Genomic DNA, 12432 nt, shown 5'->3' with positions numbered 1-12432 from the left:
TCAGAGAAATATAAAATGAGTATGAGGTGGAAATTTTATTGCCCAACTATGATTCAGGAGAAAGCTCAGCCACAGAACAGACACGTGTGGCATTGCCTAGAGAAAAAGGACTTGCAGAGGCAGGTCTCAGATAGGTCCACCCCTGATTTGGCAAAGAAGGCACCTCCTTCACTACAAGTTCTAGGACCTTCAAGTTCAGAAGGAAACTCTTTTGCCCTGTCACCTGGCACAATGCATCTAGCAGGACCAGTGTGAGTAAACCAGTCGGAGGCTTCTCTACAACATGACCCACAGGGACAACGCAGGTGCTGTTTGCCGCCTGAAGATTGCGACTCTCCTGGTGGCTCTAAGTCCAGAACTCCTATTCCTGGGAGCTGGAGTGCAGCTTCGAGACAACGGGTATGACGGGTTACTCATTGCAATCAATCCTCAGGTGTCTGAGGATCAGAACCTCATCCCAAATATCAAGGTGAGTGGCAAATATGAAGTCAAATTCATTATCCCATTAGAACAGACCTGTAGCCTTCTGTAAGGAGCTAACAAACCTGTCTGATTTGTAATTTGAGCCGTAAAGAGAGCAGTGCTTCTGAAAGATTGCATCAAACTTTAGTTATAATTATGGGCACGCCAGTGTGTTCACCTAATTCTGTGTAGTCTCAGTTCAACGACTGTTGATCTAGTCCTCTTTTATTTTTTGTTATTGATTACTACTAATTTTAGTGTTTTTGTGTTCCTGCATGACTGTTTTGGGGTAGCAACTTAAAGAAATAATGTACTGTGGCAACAAAGACCAGATGTTTGACTGATGAATAAGCATGGTTTCATGCTTATTAAAATCATGTGGTTGGATTCCCTCCTGAGGGTGAGAACTCTCAGACAGAAAGAGCGGTAGTCTGGATGGAGTGCCAAAGAGCAACGTTCTTTCTTTTTACCTGAATGTTCTCTAATTGACTATTTTCACCTTACAATCAGGAAGGATCACAACTCCATTACTCATGAGCCTCCTTTCGTTAATGCTTTAGTGAAATTAGTAACATTTGTAAGGTGTGGTCTTGAACATGCCCACAGGTGTAACACGAAAAGGATTTGTTTGGTAAAAGCTTAAAAGCCTTTCACAAAGTTGGAAAATTACATAGGCAAGCCTAGACACCTAATTACTGTCCTAAAAATCTCTTCCAGACAACCATTTAAGTTTAGTTTGTTCCTAAGTTTGCACAGTCTAATGCTGTCTCTAATAGAAATGGGCTCCTTCAAAATATTTCCATTATTTATTACTATTACTTTATTCAAGTGTGACCAGCAAACTCAAACATAAAGGACTTACAATGATAAAGGATAAAACAAGCTTTTCTTTTATTTGGTTATAGGAAATGGTAACTGAAGCTTCTTTTTACCTGTTCAATGCTACCAAGAGAAGAGTGTTTTTCAGAAATGTAAAGATTTTAATACCTGCCACGTGGAAAGCTAATAATTATAGCAAAGTTAAACAAGAATCATATGAAAAGGTAAGAATTCAGTTTCATTAAATGAGCTTCAATCAAGGGTGGGAGGGTGAAACAACCAAAATATACTGTGTTCAAACTTTAAAATTGAGAACTTAAGCAAAAACAAATCATTGATACTAATATGCAAATAACATTTTGGGAAGATTGTTAACCACAAAATATATAGATATATAATAAAGGAGTACAAATTTTGCACTAAAAGGTAAGCAAAATGCCATTGCTCAGGTAGCCTCTCAGATCTCCTTACTTTGTAACCTACAGGATATTTCCTGAAATTTCTGGTTAAGGACCAAAAACTAGCTTTATCTACTGAGTCTGAGCTGTAAAGGGAACAATTTCAATTATGGCTATCTTTATAATATGTCAGGGCAGTAAACATGCATGTCCATAGAGAAACACTGGCCACCCATGCACATAAAAATATGACCGTCTTCTGCCAGAGTGTAAATTAGGAAAATTTCACATTACCTCATATCTAGGACAGCTTTCAAGGAGTATGTTGATAAGAAGGAAGGCAGAAAGTGGGGAGGGTTGGGGTGGCTATTTTCTCTTTTCCAACCAAAAAAGAATGTAACCTTCAAAGGACTCTGATAAGCTATAAATTATAGTTAAACATCCATGATGATGTCTGGCACATACTGGTGTGCATGCTATAAATAAATGGTAAGTAAATCCGGTAAATCACTGAAGTTATTGTGAACAAGAGCCATGGCAACTGCCAGTAGGCGCAGAAGCAGAGGCATTGAAAACGTAGCTCAGGGCTCCAGCAATGGAGTGGGTTCGAGATCGGTAACTACAGCTCAGACAGAAGGACTGGGACATATGCCACCATTTCCCCTCTGCTCATTTGTGTCATTGGTATGAAACTTCCTAAGCCTGTTTTAATTCTTAGCCCTCCTTTGAAGTTACTCTCTCAGTAATGGAATGTATAGCAATCTAGATAGGCACCTCAGCGTGCTGAAGAGGTTACAGAGGCTCTGAGAAGCATTTGATTTATGACCAGAGGAAAGCATTTTGCAATTCTTGAGCATGGAGGTACGAGAGATGGAGGACCTGGGATAAACTGGAAAGAGAGCTACTGTTTTTTTAAGCTGCAACTAAGTGCCAGGAATTCTACACATACATATTGTTTAATTCCCCCACACCCTAAAATTGGTTGCTGTTATCACAAATTGGGAAATTGAGGCTCAAATAAATTAAGGATTTTGTTTCAAGTCAAACAGCTAGTAAATTTCAGAGCCACAATTTGGATCCATGCCTATTTGATTCCCAAACCCATGTTCTTTGCACTAAGCTATGTTGTCTCCAGCTTTCTATACAGATTGCATTAACCAGTTTGGCCATCTGTGGAACAAAGAAGTATTGGAGATAATCAACCCCCAAACCAGGTAGTATTCCTGATCCCAATGAAGAAATAAATAACTAAAGCAAAAATGAGAATATGACTGAACAGAAAGATTAAAGAAAATAATAGTCATTGAAGGCTGTTCATATATCTGTTGGATACCAATTTCTTTAACCTCATAATGTCAATTAAGGCAACACTTAGTGGATAATAATTATGCACAGTATCCGTTCTAGGCACTTATGGAGGACTCAAGGACAAGCAAGGTGATTCCTGTGAATCTAGTTTCATGTAGGTAGGAAGGAGGGGAGGAGAGAAACGGTTAGGAATAGTAGGCAGGCGCTGGGTTACTATGGTCTACAAAGTAGAAAGTTAATCCTGAACAGCCTGAGTATTCCATCCTATGCAAAGCACTTTCTCTTTTGCTTCAGGACAAATTTCAGGAAATAGGAATGAGATTTTGTCCAAATGACAAGGGCATGACATCTGTTGCTTTTTTGTAGGTGTTGCCTTGCATCCCCATGACATGTTTTATAGCTGATAGTTTATACCTTGATCCCCTTTACCCATTTCCACATCCCATCCCCCCTGTCCTCTGACAACCACTAATCTGTTCTCTATGAGTCTGGTTTTGTTTTTTAGATTCCACATATAAGTGAAATCATGCAGTATTTGTCTTTCTTTCTGACTTCTTTCACTTAGCACAATGCCTTCCAGGTCTATCCATGTTGTCGCAATGGCAAGATTACATTCTTTGTTATTTCAGTGTGTGTGTGTGTGTGTGTGTGTGTGTGTGTGTGTGTGTGTTATATTATATATATACTAGAGGCACAGTGCATGAAAATCATGCACTGGAGGGGAGGTCCCTCAGCCTGACCTGCCCCCTCTCACAGTCGAGGAGCCCTCAGGGGCAGGAGGCGACCCGGCGATCAGGGAAAGGCAATGCCACATCACACCTTTGCTGCTGTAATAACATCTATAATAACAAAAACCTAATGTACGTCCTTCCTTCCAGACAAAGCCAGGGTGGTGGCGGGGGCCAAGGCAGGGGCGGCCCCTGCATCAGTGGGGGCCAAGGCCCTTGCACGACTTTTGTGCATTGGGCCTCTAGTATATATATAATATATATAATATCTTCTTTATCCATTCATCCTTTGATTTACACTCAGGTTTTTTCCCCATATGTTGGCTATCCTATCTAACAAAGAGAGAATATGCTAATTGACCCTCAAGCCATTGCAAAGATGGTGGCACCCACAGCCAATAAGGAGGGAATATGCTAATTGACTGCCCTGCCCTCAAAGATGGTGGCGCCCACAGCCAATAAGGAGGGAATATGCTAATGGACTGCCACGCCCTCAAAGATGGCGGTGCCTACAGCCACAAGATGGCAGCACCCATTCCCTTCAGCCCCGGCGGGGTGGCAGGCATGTGGCAAGGCTGAGCCCACCCCCAGGCAGGCCCAGCCACTCTGCGTGCCTACCTCTGGAGTCCCTCAGCCCCCCAGCCACCCAGGGCCGGCCCAAGGTGCAGGCAAGCCTGGGATGGTGGCTGCCCGACTGCCCAGGGCTGCCCAAGGCTCAGGTAACCAGGGCTGGTCGAGGCTTGTGCTGCCGGCAATAGCGGCAGCAGAGGTGTGATGGGGCGTCGCCTTCCCCTGATCGCTGGGTCACCTCCTGCCCCTGAGGGCTCCCGGACTGTGAGGGGGGCAGGCCGGGCTGAGGGACGCCCCCCTCCAGTGCATGAATTTTCATGCACCAGGCCTCTAGTTGTAAATAATGCTGAAATGAACTTACAGTGCATCTACCATTTTAATTAGTGTTTTCATTTTCTTCAGATAAATATCTAGAATTGGAATTGTTTGATCATATGCCAGTTATAGTTCTCATTTTATAAGGAAACTTCATACTGTTTTCCATAGTGATTGCACCAATTTATATTCCTACCAACAGTGCATAAAAGATCCCAGGTTTTTAGATCCTCATCAATTGTTATTTCTTGTCTTATTTTATAACTAGAGGCCTGATGCATGAAAATTCGTGCACTCAGGGAGAGGTCCCTTAGCCCGGCCTGTGCCCTCTCACAGACCAGGAGCCCTCAGGAGTGGGCCTAAGCCGCAGTCTGGCCTCACTCTGTGAGAGGTGACCCGTGGGCCAATTGGGGGACAAGGGTGGCTGGCGAGTGGCCAGCCCCATTCCCTGATCACCCCTCTGCCACCACTAGTTGCTGCTGCCTGCCCCCCCCCCCCTCCCGGTTGACATCCCCTCCCTCTGCCCGTTAGCACCTGCCTTGGCTGGCCTGAAGCCACCTGCTTGCTGGCCCCACCCCCCGCCGACTGGTCGTTCTGCCGTTTGGTCAATTTGCATATTAGGCTTTTATTATATAGGATAACCATTCTATGGAATGAGGTGATATATCATTGTGGTTTTGAATTGCATTTTTCTGATGATTAGTGATGCTGAGCATTTTTTCATGTGCCTATTGGCCATCAGTATGTCTATGGGAAAATGTTTATTCAGATCCTCTGCACATTTTTTAATCAGATTTTTTTTTGTTGCAGAGTTGTATGAATTATTTTTATATTAACCACTTATTGGGTATATGGTTTGCAAATATTTTCTCCTATCTTGTAGGTTGCCTTTTGTTTAACTGACAGTTTCTTTCCTTCACTGTGCAGAAGCCTTTCAGTTTGATATAATTTCATTTGTTTATTTTTGCCCTTGTGTTTAGAGTGAGATGTCCCCTCCAAAAAAACCACCCAAAATGACTATGTATTACATTCAAGTCATTAATCAATGTTGAGTTAATTTTTCTATGTTGTATAAGATAATAATCCAGTTTCATTCTTTTGCAGGTAACTGTCCAATTTTTCAACACCATTATTGAGAGATTGTCCTTTCCATTGTATATTTTTGCCTCCATTATCATAAATTAATTGACCATATATGCATGAATTAATTTATGGGCTCTCTATTCTGTTCCATGGATCTATGTGTCGATTTTTATACTGATACTGTTTTGATTATTACTATAGCTTTGTAGCATAGTTAGAAATCAGGACGCATACCTCCACCTTTGTTCTTTCTCAAGACTGCCTTAGCTATTCAGGGTCTTTAGTGATTTCATACAAATGTTAAAATTATTTGTTCTAGTTCTGTAAAAAATGTTATTGGAATTTTGATAGGGATTGCATTGAATTTATAGATTGCTTTAGAGGGTATGGACATTTTAACAATATTAATTGTTCCAAAGTATAAGCACAAAATAGCTCTGCATTTATTTATGTCTTCAGTTTTTTTTATCAGTGTCTTAATAGTTTTCAGTGTACAGGTTTTTATCCTCTTTGGTTACTTTATTCCTATTCATTTTATTCTTTTTGATGCAGTTGTAAACGGATTATTTTCTTAATTTATCTGATAGTTTGATGTTAGTATATAGAAATGCAATCAATTCTTATAGTAATTTTGTATCATGCAACTTTATTGAATTCATTTATTAGTTCTAACAATTTTTGGTGGAATCTTTAGGGGGGTTTTTATATATAAAGTATCATGTCATCAACACAAAGTGCTAGTTTTACATTTTCCTTTCCAATGTGGATGCCTTTATTTCTTTTTCTTGCCTAATTGCTCTGGCTAGGACCTGTAATAGTACTAGTATGTGGACTAAAAATGGTGAGTGTAAGAATTCTTATCTTGTTCCTGATCTTAAAGCAAAAGCTTTTAACTTTTCACCACTGAGTATAATGTTAGTTGTGAGAGCTTATTGTGTGTGGCCTTTATTATGTTGAGGTACATTTCCTCTATACCAACTTTATTGAGAGTTAATGTTTATCATAAATTGACATTGAATGTTGTTAAACATTTTCTTTGCATTTATTGATCATGTTATGATCATACGATTTTTATCTTTCATTTTGTTTTATTGTGGTGTCTTACATTGATTTGTGGATGTTGAGAAATCCTTGTATCCCTGGAATAAATCCCACTTGATCATGGTGTGTAGTCCTTTCAATATATTGTTAAATTTGGTTTTCTAATATTTTGTTGAGGATTTTTGCATCTATGTTTATTAGGTATATTTTCTTTTTTTGTGGAGTCCTTGTCTGGTTCTGCTATCAGGGTAATGCTGGCTTTGTAAAGTGTTTCCCCCATCTCAACTTTTTTTGGTAGTGTTTGAGAAGAATAGTTATTAAATCTTCTTTGAATGTTTGGTTGAATTGATCCATTAAGCCATCTGGCCCTGGATTTTTCTTTGTTGGGAGGGTTTTGCCTACTTATTCAATCTTCTTACTAGTAATTTGTCTATTCAGATTTTCTATTTCTTCATGGTTCAATCTTGAGAGATTGTATGTTTCTAAGAATTTATCCATTTCTTCTAGGTTGTCTAATTTGTTGGAGTATAATTGTTCATAGTAGTCTCTTATGATCCTTTGTATTTCTGTGGTATCATTTGTAACTTCTCTTACATTTCTTATTTTATTTGAGCTTTCCCCCCCTCTCGCTCTCTTTCTCTCTTTCTATCTCATCTCCATCTCTCTTTCTCTGGTAAGTCTAGTTTAAGGTTTGTTAATTTGGTGTATCTTCTCAAAGAATCAGCACTTGGTTTCATTGATTTGTTTTTATTTTTATTTCATTTCCATCTTATCTTTAATATTTCCTTTCTTCTAACTTTAGGTTTTGTTTGTCCTTCTTTTCTATTTCTTTTAAGTGTAAACTTAGAATATTTATTTGAGGTTTTTCTTGTTTCTTAAAGTAGGCTTGTATTGCTATGAACTTCCCTCTTAGAAATGCTTTTGCTACATCCATACATTACAGGATGTTGTATTTCTGTTTTCACTTTCCTCTAGGTGTTTTGTGTGTTTTTTTTCCATTGAGTTCTTCAATGACCCAGTAATTCTTCAGTAGCATGTTGTTTAATCTCCACATATTTATGCTTTTTCCAGTTTTCTTCTTGTCATTAATTCCTAGATTTATACCATTGTATTTAGAAAAGATGCTTGTTGTGATTTCAGTATTCTTGAATTTATTGACAATTGTTTTGTGGCCTAACATGATCTATCCTGGAAAATGTTCCATGTGGACTTGAGAAGAAGGTGTATTCTGCTTCTTTTGGGTCAAATGTCCTGCATATATTTATTAAATCCATCTTAATAGATCTAAAATTTTCTTTAAGACTGATGTTTCCTTATTGATTTCTCTATGGATGATCTCGCCATTGATAAAAATGGGGTGCTAAAGTCTCTACTATTATTGAATGCTGTCAATTTCTCCTTTTAGGTATGTTAATATTCACTTCATATATTTTGGTACTTCTATATTGAATGCATATATATTCACAAATGTTATATCTTCTTGCTGGATTGGCCTCTTTATCATTATGTAATGCCCTTTGTCTTGTATTATAGTCTTTGTCTTTTTAAAGTCTTTTTGTCTTATATGATTTGATTTTTAAATTTCTATTTATATGAAACATTATTTCCCATCCCTTCACTTTCAGTCTGTGTGTCTCCTTACATCTGAAGTAAGTTTCTTGTAGGGAACAAATAGACACGTTTTATTTATTTACCCATTCTATGTCTTTTGAATGGATAATTTAGTCCATTTACATTTAAGTAATTATTGATAGATATGTAATTACTGACATTTTGTTAATTTTTTATTAGCTGTTTTATAGTTTCTCTGTGTTCTTTTTCTCTTCTCTTGCTCTCTTCCCTGTGGATTGATCACTTTATTTGGTATGCTTACATTCCTTTCTCATTATCTTTTGTGTATCTGCTATGGGTTTTTGTTTTGTGGTTACTATTGAGCTCACATAGAGCAGCCTATATCCATAAAACAGTCTGCTTTAAATTGATAGCAAGTCACATTTGAGCACATTCTAAAACTCTACACTTCTACTACCCTTGACATGTTTTATATTTTTGATGTCACATTTTATATCTTTTTATTTTATGCATACCTTAACTAATTACTATAATTTTAGTTAATTTTACTACCTTTTTCTTTTAACTTCATAATACCTTTATAAGTGATACCTCCATTGCTTTAAGTATATATTTACTTTTATCAGTAGGATTTTTACTTTTATGTGCTTTCTTGTTATTAATTAGTGCCATTTCTTTTCAGCTTAAAGAAATCCCTTAACATTTCTTATAAAGATAAATTAGTGGTGACAAACTTCTTTGGATTTTGCTTTCCCAGAAGATTCTTTATTTCTTCTTGAATTCTGAATGATAACCTTGCTGATAGAGTATTCTTGGTTGAAAATTAATTATTTCAGCACTTTGAATATGTCTTGCTGCTCCCTTCTGGCCCATAAAATTTCTGCTAAAATATCTTTTGATAGCCTTCTGGGGTTTCCCTTGTATGAAATAAGTTGTTTTCTTTTACTGCTTTCAAAATTGTCTTTATCTTTTGCCATTTTAATTACAATGTGTCTTGGTGTGTATGTCTTTAGGTTTACCTTATTTGGAACTCTCTAGCTTTCTGGACCTAGATGTCTGTTCGCTTTCCCAGGTTAGTAAGTTTTCAGCCATTATTTCTTCAAATACTTTTCTGACCCATTTCTCTCTCTTTGCCTTCTGTTTTAATGCAAATGTTATTCCTCTCAATGTTGTCCTATGGGTCTTTTAAGCCAAATTGACTTTTTAAAAATTATCTTCTCTTTGTGTTGCTCTGCTTGTGTGCTTTGTCTTACAGCTCATTGATCTGTCGTTCTGCTTTATCCAATCTGTTTTTGAACCTCTCTAGTATATTCTCAGTTAAGTTATTGTATGCTTCAGTGCTATATCTTCTGTTTGATACTTTCTTTTATTTTCTCTTTCTTTGTTGAAGTTCTCAGTATGTTCATTCATTCTTTTCCCAAGTTTGTTAAACAACTTTATGACCATTCATTTGAATTCTTTATCAGGTAGATTACTTCTTTATATCGTTAAGATTTTTCTGAGTTTTTTTTCTTGTTCTTTCATGTGGAATATATTTCTTTGTTTCCTCACTTTGTTTAACTCTCTATTTCTGTGTATTAGGCAAGACAGCTTCTTCTCTCAGTCTGGAATGAGTGGCCTTGTATAGGTGATGAACCTTATTAATCAACTTTGCCCTAGCTCTTGGTTGTCTCTTAAACCTTTGTGATGTTTATACAGACTGATTTATTTTTAATAGGTCCCCATTGTTGAGGGGGTGGCAAAACCTGTCAGTTTCTCAAGGATAGGAATCTTATTTAGCACCTAGTTTCAAGTCCATTGGAAGCCAGACTCTCAGGCAGCAGCTTTTAAAGTACTTGAATATATCCACAATCATTAGCCCTGCTGGTCTCCAGATCAGGAGATCTGGAAGTGTTTCCTAGGTGATGCTGGCTGTCTTCAGTAAGGCAGCAAGAAACCCTTAACTGTCATGCCTGGGTTTCAGTGATGCCTCAAGAAAATGTCTTGTCTGTGTGTGCTGCCTTTAGGGAGGGAGCAGGAGGATGCTGTGATTGCTAGTGCTTGCAGGCCCCAGCCAGGGAGTGGGAGAGTGTTGCAACTGGCTTTGCTGGTGACTTTCTGCTCATCTTCCCCAGCCAGGGAGTGGTTGAATGTTGCAACCCCACTCTCCCATTTCAGCAAGGTGGTGGGAGAGTGTGGAAACTACTCACCCTGCCGGTCCTAGCAATGCAGTATATATGTGTGTGTGGGGGGGGGGGCGGTTAGGGGGGTAGGGGTAGTTTGGTAGGGTGCAACACCCAGTCTCACCACTTGTGCTAGTAGGGCAGGTGGAGAATGCAAAAATAGAATCTTCCAGTGCCTCCATCTCCAGAGAGAGTTTCAATTATTCTCTGCTCCATCAGCAGGTGCTTTAAGATTAGTAAATGACTCTCCTTCTCATATAGTCTAGGCACTTTTCAAACTTCTTCTTTTGCACTGGGTCCCCAGACAAATGAGACCTCACGTGAGCCCTTTAAAAGAAGAATCTCAGTTCCCTAAAGCCCTTTGGGCCCCTTGGACATCATCCCCGTTGGTTTTCCAAGTCAGACAAGTGTGGGGCTTGTCTCTCCAGTGCAGATCGCAGGTGCTGGGGGTGTGATGTGAAGCTCTCGCCTCCAGGGGAAGCACCAGACTGGTGAGATCGTCGCTCCATTAGAGATGCTTGTCTCTGCTTCCCTTCCCAGATCAATGTGGTCCTTTTATCTTTTCTTCATGGAGGAACAGTTTAGTTTGCAGATCTTTTGGGAGGAAAATGACCCATATGTAGCTATAGATTCTATGTGTCCGTGTCCAAGGGAGGAGGTGAGTTCAGCATCTTCCTGTGCTGCCATTTTGGACCCCCATCTGAAGGTGGCACAGCTCAGTGCAATTTCAGAAAATTTTAATCTGGGAAACTGGGAGGGCAAATGGAAGAAATTAAGCTCTCTGGAAATTTGCTAAACTTTTAAAATGTAGATTTTTAAAAAAATTTATAGGGTTGACATTACTCAACATGAACATATAGGTTTCATGTGTGGATTACTACTTTACAAAATCTGTATATAGGACCATGTGCCCACCACCCAAAGTCAAATCTTCTGTCACCATATATTAGGATCCCTTTCTTCCCCCACCCCTCTCCCTCTGGCAACCACCACACTGCAGTTTGTGTTCATAAGTTTCAGTTTTATATTCCACATATGAGTTAAATCACAGAGTTCTTAGCTTTTTCTGTTTGACTTATTTCACTTTGCATAATGTTCTCAAGGTCCATCCATGTTGTAAATGATGCTATTTCATCCTTTCTTATGGCAGTGTAGTACTCCATTGTGTATATATACCACATCTTTTTTAAAAAATATATTTTATTGATTTTTTTTTTTACAGAGAGGAAGGGAGAGGGATAGAGAGTTAGAAACATCGATGAGAGAGAAACATAGATCAGCTGCCTCCTGCACACCTCCTACTGGGGATGTGCCCACAACCAATGTACATGCCCTTGACCGGAATCAAATCTGGGACCTCTCAGTCCGCAGGCCGATACTCTATCCACTGAGCCAAACCAGTTAGGGCTATACTACATCTTTTTTATCCAGTCCTCCATCGTAGGGTACTTGGGCTATTTCCAACTCTTGGCCACCATGAATAATGCTGCAATGAACATAGGGAAGCATATATCTTTGCATAAAAATTATTTCGAGTTTTTTGGGGTATATACCCAGGAGTGGAATTGTTGGGTCATATGGTAGCTCTATTTTTAATTTTTTAAGGAATTGCCAGAGTGCTTTCCATAGTGGTTATACCAGTCTACGTTCCCACCAGCAGTGAATGAGGATTCCCTTTTTCCCACAACCTCTCCAACACTTGTTGTTGCTTGTCTTATTGATAATGGCCATTCTAGGTGGTGTAAGGTGGCATCTCATTGTAGTAGAACATTTTATGGACTTGACCCCAAAAGCAAGGGAGATAAAGGCAAAAATAAATGAATGGGACTATATCAAACTTGAGAGTTTCTGCACAGCAAAAGAAATGGACAACAAAACAAACAGGCAGCCAACCAGATGGGAGATGATATTTGCAAACAGTAGCTCTGAAAAAGGTTTAATTTCCAAAAAATATAAAGAACTCATAAAACTCAA

At 38.8% G+C, this 12432-nt stretch overlaps 1 protein-coding gene across 1 annotated transcript in view; it reads left to right on the top strand.

Moving 5' to 3' along the window:
- The first annotated feature begins 268 nt into the window (after positions 1–268).
- CLCA2 (chloride channel accessory 2) overlaps positions 269–12432 on the top strand; it is a 37740-nt gene continuing 25576 nt past the window's right edge. The window contains exons 1-2 of the mRNA XM_079777365.1: positions 269–469; positions 1368–1505. Of these exons, the coding sequence (XP_079633491.1) occupies positions 284–469; positions 1368–1505 (324 nt within the window). The 5' untranslated portion in view covers positions 269–283. The remainder of the gene's footprint in view (positions 470–1367; positions 1506–12432) is intronic.

The sequence above is a fragment of the Cnephaeus nilssonii genome (genome assembly GCF_951640355.1).
Source record: "Cnephaeus nilssonii genome assembly, chromosome: 7".
In the NCBI taxonomy this organism is placed as follows: Eukaryota; Metazoa; Chordata; class Mammalia; order Chiroptera; family Vespertilionidae; genus Cnephaeus; species Cnephaeus nilssonii.
Note: the sequence above shows the minus strand (reverse complement) of the source record. Positions and strands in the feature narration are given on the sequence as shown.